This window comes from Sminthopsis crassicaudata, chromosome 1 (assembly GCF_048593235.1).
Source record: "Sminthopsis crassicaudata isolate SCR6 chromosome 1, ASM4859323v1, whole genome shotgun sequence".
Lineage (NCBI taxonomy): Eukaryota > Metazoa > Chordata > Mammalia > Dasyuromorphia > Dasyuridae > Sminthopsis > Sminthopsis crassicaudata.
This window is the reverse complement of record NC_133617.1, coordinates 36070365-36092124: the sequence shown is the minus strand read 5'-3', so window position 1 is coordinate 36092124 and position 21760 is coordinate 36070365. Positions and strand designations below refer to the sequence as shown.

At 38.6% G+C, this 21760-nt stretch overlaps 1 protein-coding gene across 2 annotated transcripts in view; it reads right to left on the bottom strand.

Moving 5' to 3' along the window:
- Window positions 1-19879: 19879 nt before the first annotated feature.
- The window catches only part of AACS (acetoacetyl-CoA synthetase), a 93366-nt gene continuing 91485 nt past the window's right edge, over window positions 19880-21760 (bottom strand). The window contains exon 18 of one of the 2 annotated variants that reach the window (XM_074286252.1): window positions 19880-21418. In XM_074286252.1, the coding sequence (XP_074142353.1) occupies window positions 21281-21418 (138 nt within the window). In that variant the 3' untranslated portion in view covers window positions 19880-21280. The remainder of the gene's footprint in view (window positions 21419-21760) is intronic. The other variant, XM_074286338.1, reaches the window with a different exon arrangement.

Sequence of the window (21760 nt, the reverse complement as noted above, 5' to 3'; positions counted from 1 at the left end):
CTTCTCCCATCCTCTCTCTCATACCCAGGCCATGGAAGTCAATATGATTTTCATCTAATACCAGGAAAATATACTTGTTTTCCCTTCTCCCATCCTCTCTTTCATACCCAGGCCATGGTCAAGACTGGTCCTGAACATACTGAGTGAAATGAGCCAGCACTCCACTGTGGTATCAAACATTCTGGACTCCAAAGACCAGACACCCCAAAGCATCTAAGATTTGTTAGGAAGTACTCGTCATAGAGAATAATCCAAAATAAGGCAGAGAAGGAAGAGAGAGCCAAGTCTAGACCCAACTTTCTCCCAGCATGGTTTGAAGCAGTAGAAGACAGAGCTCAAGCTAAGGGTCACATGAAAACAACATTACTAAATGATTTTCAAGGTCCTTTCTCACTTTGACAATCTATGAGATTATAGTCTTAGATAAAATTAGATAAAACAATCAGAACATCAAAAAAATTTTCCTGCCACCTGGGAAGGAAAAAACAGCACTCTAGAAAAGAGTTCTGTGGGGAAAGCCAGATTCCTCTAACCCCAGGCTGGGCTATAATTAACTTCCTTGTAAAAGGAGACTAATTAGAGCCTGGCCTAATCCTACTGCTCTGAAAAGCTATTAGGTGTCACATTTAGGAAGCACACTGAAAACCTGGAAAATGTCCAGAGATTTCCTCCCCATCTCCTCCTCCTGGCTTCTTCAGTTCCTTCGAGTCCCAACTAAAATCCTACCTTCTACAGAAGTGTTCCTGCTTCCTCTTAAGTCTAATTCCTTCTGTTGATTCTTTCCTTTTTATCCTATATAAAGCTTGTTTGTACATTGTGGTTTGTATATTGTCTTTCCCATAGGACGTGTGTGTGTGTGTGTGTGTGTGTGTGTGTGTGTGTATGATGTTCTGGTTAGCTTTCTGGATTCTCCCAGGTGAAGGAGACAGACTGTGAAGGAGATAATAAAGACTTTGGACTTTATTCCTGATGATTCTCATGGTTATTATTCTGCTGAGACCAAGGCTGGTCCGAAGGCACTCCAGAAACCAACCAGAACATTACATGTATGTATGTGTGTATATGTGTGTATATATAAATGTGTATAAATAATTGTATATGATGTATATATAAATGTATATAATGTATATGTGTATGTATGTATATATAAATGTGTATATGCGTATATATAATTGTATACAATGTATGTATAATGTGTATAAATATATGTATGTATATATAAATGTGTGTATATGTATATATATAAGGGCATATGATATATATGTATATATAAATGTATATAAATATATATGTGTGTATATGTATATATAAATATATATAATATATACATAAATGAGTGTATATGTTGGGAACACAATATGTAACTTTCTTTACCTCTGGTAGATCTTCTTCTCTACTTGTGAGAGGATGATGGTGATTCAAGGAGACAAAGAGGTAATTGCTGTTCTCTGACCTCCCCACTGAGAGGCCCTTAGGTTGTCTGACCTCTCTTCTCTTCCCATGCCTCCAATTTATCTCATTCCCAGTCCACAAACAACCCCTGTGTCAGTAAAGGCTGCTTTGCAATTCCTTCAGATGTTCACAGCTTGGAGGCTCTCAGAGAATTGACCTGCCCCTTCATTTAGGCATGGTCCTTAACATGTATATGTGCATATATGTGTGTGTATGTGTATGTGTTGTATATATAATATATATAAATATATGTGTGTATGTATGTATAAAATTGCCCCTTGAGGAGCAGTCTTTTGCCTTTTGTATCCCTAGTGTTTAACAAAGTGCCTGGCACATGTTGCTCATTTGTTTTCAGTCCTGTCCCATTCTTCATGATCTTATTTAGGGTTTTCTTGACAAAAACATTGGAGCACTTTGCCATTTTTCTTCTCCAACCCCTTTGACAGATGAGGAAACTGAGGCAAACACGAGGAAGTGATTTGCTCAGGATTACACAGTTAGTAAGTGTCTTAGGCCAGATTTAAATTCATGAAGATGTGTCTTCCTGATTCCTGGCACCATATGCTCTATGGTGCCAACTACCTGCCCCATAGTGGGCACTTAATAAAGACTTATTCACTGACTGGTCACCAAGATGGCAAAGGGCATCATGTTGATCTTATATGAAGACCAATTAAAGGAAGAGGAGATAATGAAACCTGGAGAAGAAATATTGAATGGAAGAACTAAGGAATTTGTAAAGAAGTGGAATTTAGGCTGGTCATAAGGAAGAACCCTCCAATTAGCATGGACTGGCTGCCTCTGCTGGTGGAAGTCTTCAAACAGAAGGTAGATGGCCACTTGTTGGATCTGTTGCAAGGAATCAGTTCCCAGACATATGTATGTTCTACTATCAGGTCTTGGTGGTTCCTTATAGAGGCAAGATGCTTTGAAAAAGCAAATGAGAAGAGAATATGGCACAAAGAAAAATCAGTGTCAGATTCAGAGAGGAAAGGCCTGGGATTGAATACTGCCTCTGCTTTCTACTATACTCACCCAGGTGAGCCCAGGGAGCAATGTGACACATATAAGCAAAGAGCATTATACCAACCTGGGAGAGGAGGGAACACCGACATAGCCAGTGCTATGGCTCTCCTCTCTCTTGGGAGCGCGGGAGGCAGGACAGCATCCCATTCCCTCTCCACTCTTTGAGGAAAGCCCCAATAAGCAGCACAATCTCATCTCCCCAGTAGGGACCCAACTCATTTTTAAGGATGTTCATTTGTGGGTGGTTTTATTCGGGAGGGAGTGGAAGAGAATGAGGGAGTTGTGAGATGAACAAGTTTGAAAATTGCTATCAAGGATAATGAATTGACTAACAACTGTTTCTCTCCCTTGGAAGCGGTCTCTCCAAAAACACTAATGAAAATATGAGATAATCCATTTACTACAACAGTGGCCAGGAGCTCCGACATGATAAACCATGACAAAGGAGACAACGTTTAGCTAGTAATGGATTTTAAATATCCTCCTAACAGGCCTCTTGCCCATTAGCTTATGACAGTTTTGAAGGTTTTGTGAGCAAAAAGCAAGATGCTATTAGAAATCCTTTCCATGAAATGAAAGGTAATAATGACTTAGGAAAAAGCCACAGTCCATCAAAACGGCTGTAGAGGCTTTCACAGTCCTAATCGTAGAACCCAAAATGCAGCTTTCTTGCATGCTCAGCACTTGTTTGCTTGATCATCCAGAACATGGTTCCAATTAAAGGACCCAGGTCTGACCCCCCACACTATCAAGGAGCATAGGCATCCTGATTTGGGCTTAGGCTGGCCCTGGGTCAGATTAGCAGTAGGAAAGTGAGCAACCTAGGAGCCTGGAAGGGGGCTCACTCACTCACGTGAGTAGAATCAAACCAGAGCCTTAGTTCAGGAGGCTTGAACAAACTCTTTGTATGCAACACCATCCTTCTAGCCCCCCATCTCAGCAACCTTAGAGTAATTTTCAAAATTACTCCTCTACCTCCATCATCCCCATATCCATTAGCTGGCAAAACTTGTCAATTCAGTCTCCTCTACATCTCTCAAACCCATGTCTTCCACTTTTTTTCACATCATTTCTTCTCTCCTATACTAATACAATACTCTCTCTTCTACTCTTATCCATCCTCCACAAAGTTGTCAAAGGAATTTTCCAAAAGCACAGCCAGGCCAATACAAGTTGGACCCATAATTGAACAAGAAGAGAAAGGAGAGAATTGATTGCCTTTGGGAAATTCCAAAGTTCTTTTAATGAAAGCAAAGGACCACCTTTTTAATACCAGGGATTCTGTATTGCAACAAAATCTGTGTGTGATACACCAGTCCCCCAAAATATTTAGAAATGAATATCACACCAATAGAAAGGCCCAAGGTGGATGTGAACATGTTGCAGCATCTGATTAATGTAGAACTTTGAAAAATAATAGTAGCAAAATGTGTCAAGGTTAAAGTCATTTGTAGTTATATTAAAAATGTTCTAAATCACTATTCATTAGAGAAATATAAATTAAAACAACTCTGAGGTACCACCTCACACCTCTCAGACTGACTAAGGTAATAGGAAAATAAAATGATAAATGTCGGAGGGGAGGGCAGGAAACTGGGACACTAATGCATTGTTGGTGGAGTTGTGAAATGATCCAAATATTCGGGAGAGCAATCTGGAACTATGCTCAAAGGGCTATAAACAAAGCATACCCTTTGACCCAGCAGTGTCATTACTGGGTCTGTATCTATGGCCACATTGAAAATCTAAGAATCATAATAAAGGTTTAGAGCTGGAAGGGACCTCTGAGGTCACATCCTTATTTAGAATGTGGTAAAAACCATGGCACAAAAGGAATAGTAGCCCAGGGTCATATATTCAGTCAATATCTGAGGCAGATATTCCAGATTCAAAGTTCAACGCCCTTCCCACTATGCCATCCTGCCTCACAAATCCACAAGACTTTAGTCTGAACTCCCCCATTATTTCTAGGATCAAATACAAATTTCTGTTTGATATATAAAAACCTTTCACAATTTACTTTTCCAATGTAATTATATACTGCTCTCTTTGGAGGCAACTAGGTGGACCCATGAGGCACAGAGTGTGGAATCAGTCAGATCTGAGTTCAAGTCTGGATTCAGACGTTTAGTAGCTGACTAAACTAGTCACTTAACCTATGTCTACTTTAGTATAATAACAGCATAATAACATATATAACAATAACAGCACTTACCTTGCAAAGTTGTGTGAGAATCAAATGAGATAATAACTGTGAAGCACTTAGTACAGTGCCTGGCACATAATAGGTATTTAATAAATGCTTATACCATTGCAGTCACATGCCACACAGTCCAACCAAATTGACCTTCTTGTTGTTCCTCACACACAGTATTTTGTCTCCTTGCCTTTGAATGCCCTTTCTCCCCATCTCTGCCTCTTAGAATCCCTAGTTTATTTAAAAGCACAGTTCAGATGTCATATAACGCTTCTCCCAATTCCTCTCTCCCCACCTGCTAGTGCCTCTTTTCAATAATTATCCATTGTTTCTTTTGCATATTTTTGCATATGCTTATATGTGTGTATGTGGTCTCTCTTTGAGATCAGGTATTTTTTTCAATAACTTTTTATTGATATTTTTTGCTATCATCTGTTTCCCAGTATAGCCTTCCTCCAGTCCCCTCCCAGAGAACCATCCATTTCACAAGGAATTAAAAAGAGAAAGAAAAAAAAACACCCAGTTCATCAAAACTAACCAACATATTGCAAAAGTTTGATTCTATGTATACCATCCCATGCCCACAATCCTTCACCTCTGCAAAGGAAGGAGATGCTTTCTCATCTCTCTTCCTTCAGAGGGTTGCGGCATCTCATTTCAATTGTGTGGCTGTCATTTACATTGTTGTAGTCGCTGTGTAAATTGTTTCCTTGGTTCTGCTGATTTCATTTTGCATCAGTCCATCTAAGTCTTTCCAAGCTTCTCTTTATTCATTATATTATATATTATATATTACATTTATATGTTGCTGTTCAGTCATTTAATCATGACCCCGTGGACCATACTGTCCTTGGGATTTTCTTGGCAAAGGTATTAGAATGGTTTTCCATTGCCTTCTCCAGTGGTTAAAGCAAACAGAGATTAAATGACTCACTCAGGAGCTAGTAGTTAGTAAGTGAGATGGACTTTAAATTCAGGTCTTCCTGAATCCGGTGCTCTATCCATGAAGTCACCTATTGTTTCTTATACTACAGTATCATTCCATTAGGGCCTTGTTTGTCCATTCCCCAATCAATGGGCATCTATTTTGCTTCCAATTATTTGCTAATACAAAAAGAGCTGCTAGAAATATTTTGGTATTTATGGGACTTTTCCTTTCCTCCTTTGGGATATATGCCTACAAATAGAATCTCTGAGACAAATTCACAAATGTTTCCCTTCAGAATGGTTGAGCCAATTTTCACAACTCCACCAATCTATCAGTATGCCATTCCATCATTTTTATAATCCCTCCTCCACTGGCCAGTCCCATATTTTGTCAGCTTTGTCAGTTGGCTGGGGTTGAAGTACAACAATTTTCATCTGGGTAGCTAGAGATATAGTCCTTAATAAACACCCATTGATTGACAATTAATGGGAATCTCTGCCTTTGATCTTGCCCTTTCCTATCTCATCCTTCACACACAGATGCTAAATTAATATTCCTAGTGGGCGAACCTGACTGTTGCTTCCCTAATCAACAAGCTTCAGCAGCTTCCTATGACTTTGAAAGTCCCTAACAGTCTGGCTCCAATCTCTTTCTCCATCGAATTCACATTGCTCTCTCTTTCACACATCTAGTCTATGTTCCAGCCAAATTGGTCATGTGATGTCCCCCTTACATAACATCTAATCTTCTGCCTTCAAGGCCTTCTGCACAGGCCACTGTGACTAGAATATACATCTTTGACTTCTTGGGCTTTCCAGTTCCCTTTAAGGCTCAATCAGCTCAAATGTCACCTTCAATCTTTTCCTTATTTTCCTAATTGTTCAGGCTCTCCATTAGCACCCCCCCCCAAATCATTTTGCATTTACTTTGTATGTATCTTGTATTTAAATCATTTTCTCTTCACTTGATTCAGAAAATTATAAGTTCCCTGAGGCCAAGAATTATTTTGTTTTGGGTTGTTCTGAAGTGACTGACACATAATAAACATTCAACAAATGCTTATTGAATTGAATTAGGGAAAAACACCTGGGTTTTTTACTGAAAATTCCATATAAGTTAACAATGCAACATGGCCAGTGAAAAAGCTAATTTGATCTTAAACTTCATTAAGAAAGAAATTTTGTGTTCAACACACAAGAAATGACCGTGTGTTCGGTACCTAAATATGTTTTACATATATATACATATATACACACACACACATAAACTACCGTGTTCAATTTTGGGCACTGCGTTTTAAGAAGCAATTGGTGAGGCAGTAGTGGATAGAGTGTAGGATGTTAGGAAGACCAGATTTTGAATACTGCCCCGGGCATTTGTTAACTACATGACTCTGGACAAGTCATTTCACTTCTCAGTCTCAATTTTGTTTGTGAAATGTACATCTTTGACCTCTTAGGCTTTCCATTTTCCTTCAAGGCTCAATCAGCTCAAATGCCACCTACTTCCCAAAGTTGTTGTTGGGATCAAAAGAAATAGCATTAAGCAGTTTGCAAACTATGAAGTGCTAGCTATCCCATCATCATCATTATTACTTTAGGAAAGGCAATGATAAGTTGGAGAATATTCAAAAGGGACTTAAAACATACTTTCTTTGCATCTCCAGGGCTTAATACAATGCGTGGTCCATGGGAAGTATTTAATAATCACTTGTTTGATGAGAGGGTCTATTATTAAGGATGTCTAGCCTGAAGAAGAAATTAGAAATTAGTTGGAAAACTGTTTTCAAATGTATAGAGTCATCATGTGGAATGGGGATTAAATCTGTGCTGTTTGGCCCCCAGAGGGTGGAATTATGAGTGACAGATGGAAGTTGGACAGATAGAAGCAAAAACTTCCTAATAATAAACACCATCTAGAAGCAGAAAATGTTGCCTCAGGGTGTAGTAATTTCCCTATCACTAAAGATCTTCAGATGAAGACTGTTTGACCTAGGTCTGGGATGTTTTAGAGGGATCCTTGTAGAGATCCATCAAAATGGCCTCTGAGGTCACTTTCAACTTTGAGGTTCAGTTTCCAGTCCATTCTCCTTAGCAAAATAATTAATTGGTTCCAATAAGAAGCATGCTCTTACATTCAAATAAACCCCAAGTTATCTCTAACCTGTTTCAGAATTGCTGAGACAGACCTCAATCAAGATGAGTGTTCCTACTGGTTCCGATGTAAAAATGAGACTCACAATGAGCTATGAAAAGCTTTAAAGAACAGGAGAGCAACTGCAGAGCTGGATTGCAACAAACTCTGTCCTGATCTTCAAAAGGGTGAAAGAAAGGTAGTTTCTTTATATTTTGGGCCCACGAACTCAACTTTTATGCCAAGCAAAAATCTTAGGCTGAATTTCCGAAGTGGCCATTTAAGAACATTTGGAAAGAGAAAGAGTAATCACCAAGAGCCACCATAGGTTCATTAAGACAAAAATTCACGCCAACATAACTGGACATTGAGAGACAGAAACTTCCCAATGTTCAATAACGTAAGCCCATGAAGAACTGAGCATCATTCTCTCAGGGCCTCATCCTTCCTTCTGTTGGTTCACTTCACACATTGTCAAATATAGCCTTACAACTCTTCTTTTCTCTGTCTCTTTCCTTCTGGAAATAGGAGGGACAGAATTCTCCTTTAGCTCAGCTACATGGCAACTGGAGAAGTTCTGTCCACCATGAATGTCAGGGTATATCATAGAGGCAAAGAAGTGGAACCAAAGTAGGAGTCCAACAACTAAGGAATGGCCAAATTATAATCAATTTTTTTCATCTTGTTTGACTCTTTGTGACCCCATTTTGCCATTTCTTTCTCTGTCTCATTTTACAGGTGAGGAAACTGAGGCAATCAGGGTGAAGTGACTTACCCAGGGTCACACAGCTAAGAAGTGTCTGAGGCTGAATTTGAATCTTCCTGAGTCCAGGACAGGTACTCTATGCATTATGGTGTCACCTAATGCCCCTTCAAATTGTAATATATGAGTGTAATACAATATTTCAATGCTCTAAGAAATAATGAATTTGAAGGATTCAGAAAAACATGGGTAGACTTGTATGAACTAAAGGCAGAGTGAATTTAGTAGTACCAAGAAAACAAGATATATATGGCTACCACTATGTAAATAGGAAGATCAGAAATCAATAAAATTGTGATCTCTAATTATAATGATCAAGTTTGTCCTGGGATAAGAGTTAAGAACACGCACTTCTGTCCCTTCATTGAGTCAAATGAGATAATATATTGACAATGCTTTTCAAACTTTATAGAAATATATCAATACTAGGTATTATTATTAAAGTTGAGGTGGGGAACAAAGGGGCTGGAATATTTCATATATTTGTCAGACAAGTGATGATCATTTTTACTTTCAGATATGTTCCAAAGGAACATAAGAGTCAGGGTGGGCTATGTTCAATTCACTTCAATAAACATTTAGTAAGCACCTACTATATGCAAGGCACTGTTAAATGCTGGGGATACAAATAAGAAAAAGAAGATAATCCCTCTTCTCAGGGACTTTATAATCTTAGGTGGGGTGGGAGAAGCCTAAAACAGAAAAGTAAACTCAAAGTGTGGGGGGAAGGGAGTCACCAATGGGTTACCTAGCAAAGGGTCATGCTATTCCATCAAATCAAAATAAAGCTGAGCCATTGATGGAAAAATGGAGTTACCGGAAAGTCCTTAATACTTACAGCCCTCTATAAGAGGATGTTTGGAAGAAGTTTATTGCTTTACTTTGCAATCAGAAAGGAGAGGCAACTGAGGGAATTAAGAAGGTGTGGAGTATCAAAACTTGAGCCAATCTGAATGGTGAGGATATTTCAGAATACTGCTTATTCTGAGGAAGACATGATAGTCCATGGCATTGAAACCAAGCGGAGTTGCTGATGGAAAACAGAATTATCTTCTCAATAAATATCTCAAATAAATATCAATAAATATTATAAAAAGCTAACTGGTCCATTTGATATTAGAATACTAATTACTGGATCAATCAGTGACACAGGAGAACATCTATAGGAGAAACACATCTATAGGCGCCTTGAGTTGAAAGACATTACAAGAACCCCACTCCTTGTCAGATGTACCCCAGAATGTAAGAGGAAAACCATAGTTTTACTTTGGGAACTCCACTTGCTCATGCATCTGTTGGTTGAGAAAGTAATTTCGGAGTCTCACTTCACTGATATTTGCTAACAGGGTATACTAGGAAATTAGAAGAGGAAAAAGGTTATAGAAAGATTAAGGCAGCCCAGCTGGTGCACCTTATGGCCATGTCAAACACTAAAAATACCCAGGAGTTAACTATATTTTCCTTCTTTCTTATTAAGTAACTTCTTCCTATACTTGGGCCAAGTTATGTCAAGGGAAGTCTCTGCTCTGTACGGCTTCAACTGTCTGTTGTTCCAAACCATCTGTCTTACCTTAATGAAATATTCCAACGTCACTTATTAATAAGTATATGTATACTAAATGTGCCAGAGACGCCTTGCAGAAATTAATTCCCAGTGAAAGGAAGTGTTAATGATTCTGTACAGCTTATAAGAAATGAATATCGATTATGCTGCAGAGCATCTGGGTGGAAGCAAGATCAAGAAGTGGAGAAACACTGCTCATCACCAATATCCCCTTCCCAAGACAAGACTGATTCCAAAGGTAAGCACACTCAATGTGTGCTACCTATGTGACCTTGTAAGACACTTACCCTCAGTTTCCACAACTGTAACATTAGGGGTTTGGGATAGATGGCTTCTGAGGTTCCTTTCAGCTCTAGATAAGCATATGATTCTATGGAAAAAGTCAGAAGTCTCTCTCCTTTTGTGCTGCTATATCCCTTAAACTGATCTGGGGTTCCTAGTGTTTATATGGGACTGATATTTGGCATGAAACGACCTACGGGCCAAGACAAAGACTCATTCTCCCTCTATTTAGGAGATAATCTTAATAATCTCTCTCTTGTTCTTGATTCTTCATCTCAAACCCAGACAGCTGTAACTTTTACCCTTCCATATATTTTGTTAAAATACATAAATTTTGGGGGCAGCTAGGTGGCGCAGTGGATAGAGCACCAGCCCTGAATTCAGGAGGACCCTAGTTCAAATCTGATCTCAGAAGTCCTAGCTGTGTGACCGGGGGCAAGTCACTTAGCCCCAGCCTCAAAAAAAATTTAAATTAAATTAAAAAAAAAAAAAAAATATATATATATATATATATATATACATAAATTTTGGGGGCAGCTAGATGGTGCAGTGGATAGAGCACCAGCCCTCAAAAAAAATTTAAATTTAATTTAAAAAAAAAATATATATATATATATATATATATATATATATATAAATACATAAATTTTGCCCATGGGTTTCTTGTTATTTCTCTGGAATGCTAATATATTTAACATATAGCCACTTTTATCAAGATTAGGAAGGGAAATAACACATGTTACATGAAGCAACACAGGATCTGAGTTAATTATGCTCGCTTGTTGGTCACCCCACAGCATGTTACTTTGACTAGTTCTCATTTAATTGTTTTATCCTGAACGCTAGAGTAATCCAGGAGTAGATTTGAAAATTCCTAATTAATTAATAAAGCTGTAATATCATATCCCTCATTAATTAAGCTCAGAGCCCCCACCAATTTATCAAATATGGGAAAAGGTTGTTATTCAACAGTGTAGTTCTCTGAATATTAACTTCCTTAATCTCTTCAGATTAAACAAATAGGTTACTAAATATATAATGTATTAACAAATTAATAACATATAGATATGTATAGGTATATATTTTAATAATAGATACATAATTATTTACAATATTTCAGCTGTGAGAAGGATTACAATCAAAATTTCCTCAAACCCTCAGTTTAATGAGATGATTTAATGGTAAGAGAGAGACTTCTCTGCACTTCTGAGAACACAATACTACATTACTCAGTTTATCCAGGAACGCATAATATATCTTAATGAGCATTCTCTTCATCTCTTTGTAAGATAAAGATTAAAACAATTACATTAAGAAAAGTCTCTCCATCTTTTTTTTCTCCAGCTTCTCTTTAGCTATGTTAAAAAAGAGTATCTTTAGCTTCTCTCAAGCCCTTATTCTTAATAACCTCTCCAGACTTACTCCTCATAAAATTCTGCTTATTCATAAAATAACAGTTGACAGTTTTAACAAGAAAGATGTTTCTTCTCCCTTTTTTTCTCTCCTCTCCATAGTTTCTCTCATAGATCAAACTTAAGTTCACACATACTCCCCCTGACCTCAAAGGGAAAAACACCTCACAGAATGACAATTAAACTCTTCAAACTGTCGGCCAAATTGCCTTTTCCACAATATTCCATTTGGTTCTTAAAGAGAAAGTAGCAATATCCATATTTTCTCTAAAAGAGCCTACTGAAACAGACATCATTCATCCATTTAGAAAATGTGAGGAACACAGAGTGTACACTAATCATCTTTCCAGCTTTCAATCCTATCTTTAAAACACAGAATGATAATCTTCTATCCAATTGATGAAGTCATACCAGTCTGTCAGAAAGATCCATGAGAAAAGAAAATAGAATGAAATAAGCACTTATTTAGCACCTACTACATGCCAAGTACTATGCCAAGGACTTTTTACAAATGTTCACTCATTTGGTCTTTACAATCCCACAGCAAGAGTGGCATTATTATCCCCATTTTACAGTTGAGGAAGACTGAGGCAAACAGAGATTAAGTGGTTTGCCCAAGATCACAGAACTAGTAAGTGCAGAGTTAAATTCCTATATTCAAGGTACCAGCAAGTGCCTCTTCTATATGAGTCACAAATCACTGGCAAGAAAATAGAAATTAATCTTAAAAAGCTGACAGATTTATGAATGACAAACCCATCAGTGAAATTAAGATCAAGTATTTTTTTCACAATAACCTTCTGAGGTAGTTCGTGGAATATTACCCCCTTTCAATAAATGGGACTTCAGAGAGAGAATAGAGGAGCATAGATGATTTGCCCAAAGTTCACATGGCTAGTAAATCTTGGAACTGAAATTTGAACCTAGGGGTCTCTGCTCCCCAGTCACACTCTCTCTTCCTTTGAACCCATTTAAGATTCATTTCCATTTCCTTGCCAATGATTTGTAAGTCATATGGCAGAGGCGGTTGGTGGTGCAGTAGCTATGGTGCCAGGCTTCAGTTTAAATCCAACTTCAGGAATTTAGTTGTGCAACCCTGGTCAAATCACTTAACTTTTGCGTCCATTTTCCTCAAAGATAGAAGAGACACAAGACAAAAAGCATTATATATTCATTCAGCTTTCAGCAAAACACCTACTATGTGCCAAGCATTATGTTAGGGACTGTTTTCTTTAGACTCTAGAAACTTACATCTATTCAGGGAAATTAATACGTTATACAAAGAAACAAATTAAAAATAAATACCAAAGGAAGGATCTAACCAGGGGAATAAAGACTGGCTTCACTTAGGCTTCTAGAATATGAAGATGAGGAAAGAGGATGTCAAAATGAATATGTCTAATAGGTTGTTGATGATGATGGACAAAATTAAGGGAGAGACAGTTAATTTGTAGAGATAATAGTTGAACCCAGAGAAGTTGATCAGGTCACTGAAAGAAACAATAGAGAAGAGGACCCAAAGCAAAGCAGTAGAGTAAACCTATGGCAAGGGAGTAGAACATAGGAGTCAGTGGAAAAGTGAAAAAAAATAAAGGCAAGAGTATAGAAAGCTTTTCTAGGAGTTTAAGAAAGGAAGGGGAGTTAGGATGCTAGTTTGAGGAGAGGAAAGATGAGCCATTTATAACTATTAAAGCCAACTTCAAAATCCACATCCTCTTTTCAACATTCTCTTTCACCATTCCTCTGCCTTCCAACTATAACCTGCCCTCTCTCATTGTCCCTCAAAAATACCATACTCGATTGTGAATTAAGATTCAACTATCTCAGGCCTATAAAAGTGTTAGTTCCAGGAAACAAAGATGCACCCTTTCCTTTGCTAAATTTCACTGAAAGTAGCTCTAGGCTTCCCTAAGGGATTATGAAAAGGCAATTAAGGAAAAAGTGAGAGGGGGGACAACAGGAAATGTCAAGAGAGGCGACTATCCAGGCTATATATTCTGGAGAGAAAGCAAATTAATGTTTTACCACAAATCTACATGGGGTTGGCCAGAGACTTGCTTTTTAAGGTAGAAGGAAAGTGTTCTTTTTTTTCCAAATTTATTTTATTTGAAAAAACAAAATTTTAAAAAAAGAAAAACAGAAAATCAGTGAAGAAATTATATTTGTGAATGTCCATCTTTTCTTTACTTCCTTGTAAATTATTCTTTTGTTCTCTGCTGTGTACCTTTTTTACTTTGTTCTTTTTCCCCCTTTCACCTCCCCACTACCCCTAAAAAGTTGAGAAAGAATGTATTTATGTATACATATGTAGATATATACATACACATACATACACACGCATAGACATACACATATCTCCCTTTCATCCCCCCCCACTATGCCCAAGCAGGCTACAGTTAAAAAAAGATAATTATGTGTACATATGTAGATATATACATATATACACATACACACGTACCACACGTCTTTCCTATCCCTGCTAACTTTCATTAAATTCTGCTTCATAATTTGGCTTACTATTACTTAACCTCCTCTCATCCAAGAATCCCTCCCGTGTCTTCTTCCCTCACGCTCCCTCTCCCCTTATTTCTTTATAGAGTTCAGAGGATGCTATGCCCTTCATGGTATATGTGGTGTTGCCTATTGACCCATTCCAATGTGAGTAGGTTTTCAGAAGTAGGAGCCCAACTCCCCCCTCTAATGCCTCTATTTTTTTTTTGCACTTCATTTATATAACATGATTGCTACTTTTACCTCTACTCTGCCAATCTTTCTTTTGAACTTACTCTATTGTTGATGTTAATCTCAAACATAAAGTATACATTTCCCATGTAAAAAAATAAACAATTTGTCCATGTTGAGGTCTTTAAAGTTGATCTATGATATTGGTTCTTATGTGTTAAATTTTCTGTTAAGTTTGGGTTCATTTGATAGCTAGTCCTGAAAATCTTCAATTTTGTTGAATTTTTTTTCTTATTCAAAATTATAGATAATTTTGCTGAATATGATATTTTTGGCCACAGGCCTAGTTCTTTTGCTTCTCTATAGATAGGATTCTAAGACCTGCTGTCTCATATTGTGACTGCTGCTAAGTCTTATACAATTCTAATTGTAGCTCTAGAATATTTGAATTGCTTTTTTTGTTTCCTGAAAATTTTTCTCTTTGGCCTGAGGATTCTGAAATATGGCAATAATATTATTATGTGTTTTCCACAAAAGATTTCTTTGAGGTGGTGAGCAGTGGATTTTTTTTTTCTATTTCTACTTTCCCCTCATGTTATATCACTTCAGGACAATTTTTATTATTTTCTGCATTATTATGTTAAAGTTCTCTTCTGGTCACAACTTTCTGACAGTCCAATTATTCTTCTATTTCCTCTTCTTAATCTATTCTCCAAAATCTGTCATGTTTTCTTAGGAGATGTTTCACATTCTATTCTATTTTCTCATTCTTTAAATGTTTTGTTATTTTTTGGTCTCTCATAGCTTCACTGGCTTCCCCTTGTGTGATTCTAATATCCGAAGAGTTATTTTCATCTTTGAGACTCTGTCCCTCCTTTTCTAATTGGTTAACTTTTTTTTCCCATAATTTTTTTGTTTTTCTTAAATGGTTTTAATTTTTTCTTTAATGCTCTCATTTGATTTTTGAATTCTTTTTTGAGTTCAATAAATTCCTTCTGGGCAGGGAGCCATTTCATGTTACTCTTTGGGGTAGAAGCTTTGTTTACTAAAGTGTCCTCCTCTGAAGATGAACCCAGGTCTTCCCTGCTCCCGTGATTTCCATGATGGGGTTCTTTTTTTGCAAGTGCATTTTTAAAAAAAATAAAAGGTATTAGTGTAAGCACCTCTAATCTTAGGATGGGGATGCCTCAAGCTTCGCTTCAGTTCTCCATTCTGACCAGGGACCCCCAACCAAGAGCTCCCCTCTCCTGCAAGGGCCACATCTGGTGGAGCTGCTGCCCCTTTGCCTCTGCCCTCACCAGGGCTGGTTCCTTTCTCGCCCACTGGCATTCTCAATCAGCCAAGGTTCACTCTGCCATCCTGGACTCAGAGCCGGACTCCACAGTCCACAGGTGAAAGTCTCCGTGCTTCCCCCTGAGGCTCCCCACCACGCCCAGTGAGCCTGAGTTCCCTACTTGATCTTTCCGAGGAATTAGCCTGGAGGTGTTTGCACTTCAGTCATGTTAATCCTTGCCCAGGGGTGTCTCTTCAAATCTTTTGGGGTTGCATCAGGAGGACCCCTGTTCTTCCCCCAACTCTTCTTGGTTTTTCAGCAGTCTATATTTGCCCTGAGACACAAATTTGTTCTATTTGGGGCAAATCTACAGAACTTGAAATTTACCAACTTGCTCCACCATCTTCCCAGAATCTTCCCTTGGAAAGTGTCCCTTAAAGTTCCAACAAGAAATCTTTTATGAGGGTTAGGGTTGTGGGACAGCATATAAAAAAATACATCTCTCTATCTCTCTCTCTATCTCTCTCTTCTATATATATATATATATCGTGTAGGGGAAGGGAGTTACTGTAATTCATGAATGTAATGTGCTATTACTGTGTTGTTAAAAAACAAACAATGATGATATGGAGAAGTATGAAAAGACTCACATGAAGTGATGCAGAGTGAAGTAAGCATCGCAAATAAAATATTCTATAACATCTCTGGACAATGTAAACGAAAAGGACAAACAGTAATCAAAAGAGGAAGTTGCAAAATTAAAAAGAACGAGCATCTCCACCATGAAGAGAAATGAGAAGAACACTGCAGGAAATCCGCGTCCGTCAGTCACATTCCGACGCTGTGTGACCCCACCTGCTATTTTCTTGGCACTGGAGTGATTTGGTTTTCCAGTCCACTTCACAGAGGAAGAACTCGGGCACACTGGCTGAAGTGACTTGTGCACAGCAGGAAAGTGTGTGAGGCCAGATTTGAACTCTGGAAGAGGAGGCTTTCTGACTCCAGACCCAGAGTTCTCTTCTACCGCAGCGCCACCTAGCTGTCGTGGGAAGGTCCAGAGGATGGAAGATTGCATACAATTTGAGATTTTCCTACGTGTTGATTGAATTTTCAGGAGTCTTTTCTCTTTTTTTCCCCTAGATTTTCATCACAGTCACTGGATAGTGGCCTCAGGCCACACAGATTCCATAGTTACTGGCTTGCCGTGCCAGGGCCTACACCACCAAATACTTTCCATCTATTCACTGCCTGAACAAGTCCACCCAGACTGAACCTCTCAAACAGTGAGAGCCCCCCAAACTCACTCCTTAATGATGATCTTGCTCTTACCCCCTCCCCTCCCCATCCAGTTCTTCTGAACACTCAGCTGCCATTGTTCCATCCCATCCTTGTCCCCCACTGGCCAAGCTTTCGTGGGTCTCCCTCCAGTCACACCCACTAAAAGCCATGGGAGCCCCGTCCTGGGCCCTCCTCTATGCTCCGTTTATCGGATATCAGTTGGTCAACTCAGCTGTCCCTGTGGATTGGCAGCCGGACTAGTCAGGAAGCCCCGACTTCCAATTCAGCCTCTACATGGAGCAAGTCACTTTTATGCTTCAGTTTTTTTAAACCAGGGTTCTTAAACTCTAAAGACTCTTGGTGGTTTTAAGAATCAAATGAGATGTTTGTAAAGTGCTTGGCACAAATGTTTGGCACACAACAGACACTTAATAAATACAGAGGATTCTCACATGTAATTAATTTCCACTTCTCGGACTTAGTCATTTTACTCTGTTCTGGAGCACCAGTGTCACAGCTGTAGCAGTCCATTGGACATTTCAGACTGGATCTCGAAGACATCTCAAATTCAACATGTCCAGAACTGAACTCGTTATCTTTCCCCAAAAAAGCCCCTCTCCTTCCTAACTCCTCTATTATCTGTCAAAGCTCCATCAGACTCCACTCCCTGCTCTCCCACTCTGCCAATCCGCCATCCCCACACCATCATTACTCCTTCACATCCACGTCCCCCTCCCTCCTGACAGTGCCCGCTAGGCCCAGGCCTCCTGCACAGACTATCACAAAAGCTTCCTGGTTAATCTCTCTGCCATAAGTCTCCTCCCCACTCCAGTCCATCTTCCATTCAGCTGCCATATTGATCCTCCTACAGCAAATATATGACCATGTCACACTTGTCACCACTCTGACATGCTCATATTTAATTGATTCCACTGGCTCCCCGTTCCCTCCAGGATCAAATATAAAATCCGTTGTGGCTTTTAAAGCTCTCCCAGTTTCCTCCTGCCTCTCCAATCTTTTATCTTATATTCCGCCCACCCCACCCCCTGAAGTACTCAGATCCAGTGACACCGGCCCCCTCTCAGCTCGGGCATTCGCCCTGGCTGTCACTCTGCCCTCCTTCTCTCTGCCTCCTGGCTTCCCTGGCTTCCTTCATATCTCATCGACTCCCACCCTTCTATACAAAGTCTTTCTCAAGCCCCCTTGGTGCCAGCACCTTCTCCCAGTTGATCATCGCCAATTTATCTCACATACATCTCATTTGTATATGATTGTTTGCATATTAATCCCTAGACAGTGAGCTCCTTTAGAGCAATCTCTCTCTAGACTATCTCTCGATTTCCTTTGTATCCCCAATAATTGGAACACTGCCTACTGCACAGTAGGCACTTAATGAATACCTATATAGGACGGCCCTTTGGGAGAGGAAAAATGTAAAAAAAAAAAAAAAAAAAAAGATAGATAGATAGAGATATATCAATAAAAATTATTTTTAAAAAAAGAGTAGAAGTTATAACTCCTGTGTAGAGCTGGGAGTCAGCCTGAAGACTACCTATAATACCAGATTTTGTAAACGGGGGAGCCGCGGAAATAGCCAGAACCAAGCAATGCTACAGAGAAGTTTCATGGTTGAAATATTGCTTCCGAGGGAGCAAACTTCCACAACCATCTCCCTGTCCCCACTGGAGGCATAACTAAAGTGGTACATGAAAACTAAACTGATTACTAGGCAGGGAAAGGCTGCTACCAGTGGATACCACCATTATGTTTATGGGCTGATACAACTCCTGTTCCATTACCTGTAATGCAAACTATTCATCTTTTGATTCTGGTGATTCTAGCGCTTGCTAAGGGGATCTGGGATTTACTCTTAGAAGAGAGTAGGGAGCAGATGCTAGCATTCCCAGATCATCCAGGTGGAATAATAAATCAGAGAAGTCAGAGACTTCCCCAAGTGTACTTAGGTCTTCTGTATTACAAGGGTTCTACTGCTGCCTCTAAAACTTTAATTATAGTCTTCCTCCATCTGGAGTATCTTCTCCCTATTCTCCACCTAACCAAAGAGTCTCCACCCTTCAAAGCCCAGTTTAAAATCTATGTATGTGCTATTTCATGGAAGCTTTCTCCACAGTACAGTCTACATACATATCTAGATCCTTGATTGAAAGATATTTCCCATATCTTCTACCCTGGCATTTAATTATGTTTTTATATTATTATATGTTTTATGGTATTTATCAAGTTGTTCCATTGTGTTCCAATGTGGAAAGAATAAAAGGAGACAAAGGAGTGGGCTTCAATTCCTGGCTCTGCTACTCATTGCCTGGGTGACCATGGGCAAATCATCTGACCTATCCTCTCAGGGCATCACTTTTCTAATCTGTAAAATGAAGGAGCAGGACTAACCGGACTCTAAGGTTTTTTCCCCATTTTAAGCCCACAGTACTACATGTGAATGTAAAAAGTGCCATGACACTGATTATTAATCAAAGCCTAATATTCAACTACAAGAATGCTTACAAATAAAACTTCAAACATGATGCTACTTTCTCCACATTCTTGTAATGACTAAAACTATAAATCTGGAGTTTGTCTTCCTCAAAGATCAGAGTACAATGCACATTGGACCATGACTGTGGCACAGAGAAAAATGTTTTTCCCTAACAGACTAAAGTGAGCAGTCCCATGTAAACTTACAGGTGGACACAGAAGAGTTTTATTCGGGAACCCCAATGGCTCAGAACAGCTAATTACTCATTAAAAAATTGATTACAAATGCAAAACTTGCTGATGAGGGGAAGCAGGTGTCAATATAATAATATATCAATATGTCAGTGGAAATAAGCATATTCTTCCTTTTACAAAATGACAGGCATTTATATTTATGTATAATGTATAGATATATTCATTTATTTGTTGCACCATATTCCTAACAGCACTTTCCCCCTTTGTACTATAACCTGGAAAAAAAAAAAGAACTTATAGAGTAATTTTATTAGAACATTGTACTTGGTTGAAAAAATACAAAAACAAATACCAGAGTTTGTAAAAAACCCCTAATAGGATAAAATAAAGAGTTCACCAAAATAATTTGTTGGTATAATACGGGAAGCTCTAATAAATGAAATTTCAACATGAAACTAAAGAAATCAACATATCCAGAAAGTACAGTAATATCAGAAACTGAAGGAGTATTTTCCTGAGGGTACAAAGGCTCAGCCACATTACTGGGCATCTCCATCTCTCCCAGAATCTAGGGCCAGCCTCAATGCCAGAAGAACACACCTCATCACCAAGGCTAAACACATTACACAAGGCAATGTCTCCATTTGTACTCAGAAAAGGAACATCACCCCATGGTACAAATGTCTATCACCAAAACACACAAGTCAACACTTCACAATCACATTTTTAAAATTTTAAACAACTAAAAATTAAAAATCAATTCAATAGGAAAGTCCTATGAAATATTAAAATTCATTTGTCATTGGGAAAGTGCAGGTTCTTCATAAATCTGGTTCAATGAGTTGTGTCATACTAGCATAGGCACAGATAGCACAGTCTAACAATCACTCAACTGGAGAGTTTGCAGCAATCAGCTATGAACATCTCTAGGACTAGAGGCTATATACCTAGACTCTAAGGAACTGCTGATGCTCAATGACAGAGCAACATCTCCTGAGGAACTGCCTAAGGTATGAAGTAAAACATAAACTACATTTTTAAAGTCCTGAGGTTCACCTTCCCCTTGAGGAGTGAACAAGGTCATTTCAGAGACTCCCTGGAAAGCTCTCAGCATGAATCTAAAATCCTTGTCATTTCTCAAGATAAGGAATTATTTGACAGTGTTTCAGTTCACTTAGAACATTAGCCAGGCTCTCAACTTCCTATTATCTTGTCACTGAATAATGGTCATAACATATACACGTGCACTCCTATATACAATTTATGTGTGTTTGTGTGTTTGCGTGTGCAGTCATACACACATTCAAAGCCTCTCTTTAGCTAAATATACATATAGATAAATAACCCCACCCCCAAAGCTATCTTTCCCTCTAAAAAGCAGAATTTTCTTCAAGTTGTCAAAGATGCAGGATATAAGAACTATTTAACTGCTAAAGAGGGAAATCATTTACCTGTTTTTATAAAGCTTTTTTTAAATAAATCTATTTTTATAAAGCACTTTGTGTAAGTTTCCTTCTTGAAAGAATCTTCAATATTTAAATAATTTTAGAAGATAGAAGAATTCTATGTACAAATGTGTCAGAGAGATGCACAATTCAGTCACATTTAGAAATTCTGAAGCTCAGGAATATTCTGGTACAAGTCCAAAGACTCGGGGTTGGAGAAAGAGCCACGCTGCTCCACTGATTTCCCAGCAATGATGTGTTTCACCGCAACTTCCACTTTCTTTCCATTGATTGTATACTGCAAGGTAAGAGAGAAAGGAAAAATTCAAGGCACATTTTGGGTAAAAAACCCAGCCCACCATGTCCACATACTACTGAAGAAAATCCTATTTAACAAGGACTTCTGTAGCTGACTGTGTGCCACACACCTCAGTCTGTCTAGGATCTTACCTTCCGCAAATAGCATGATAACACACTAGGGTACCTCTCCTTTGGAAGAATGCCTCCTCTTCCAAATACTTACTCTCCTGTCCAGAACCTGAACTCAATTCAATTTAATGAACCTATTAAAGCACCTATTAAAGTAAAGCACCTATTAAGTACAAGGCACTGTGCTAGATATTAGACACCATTTTTTTAA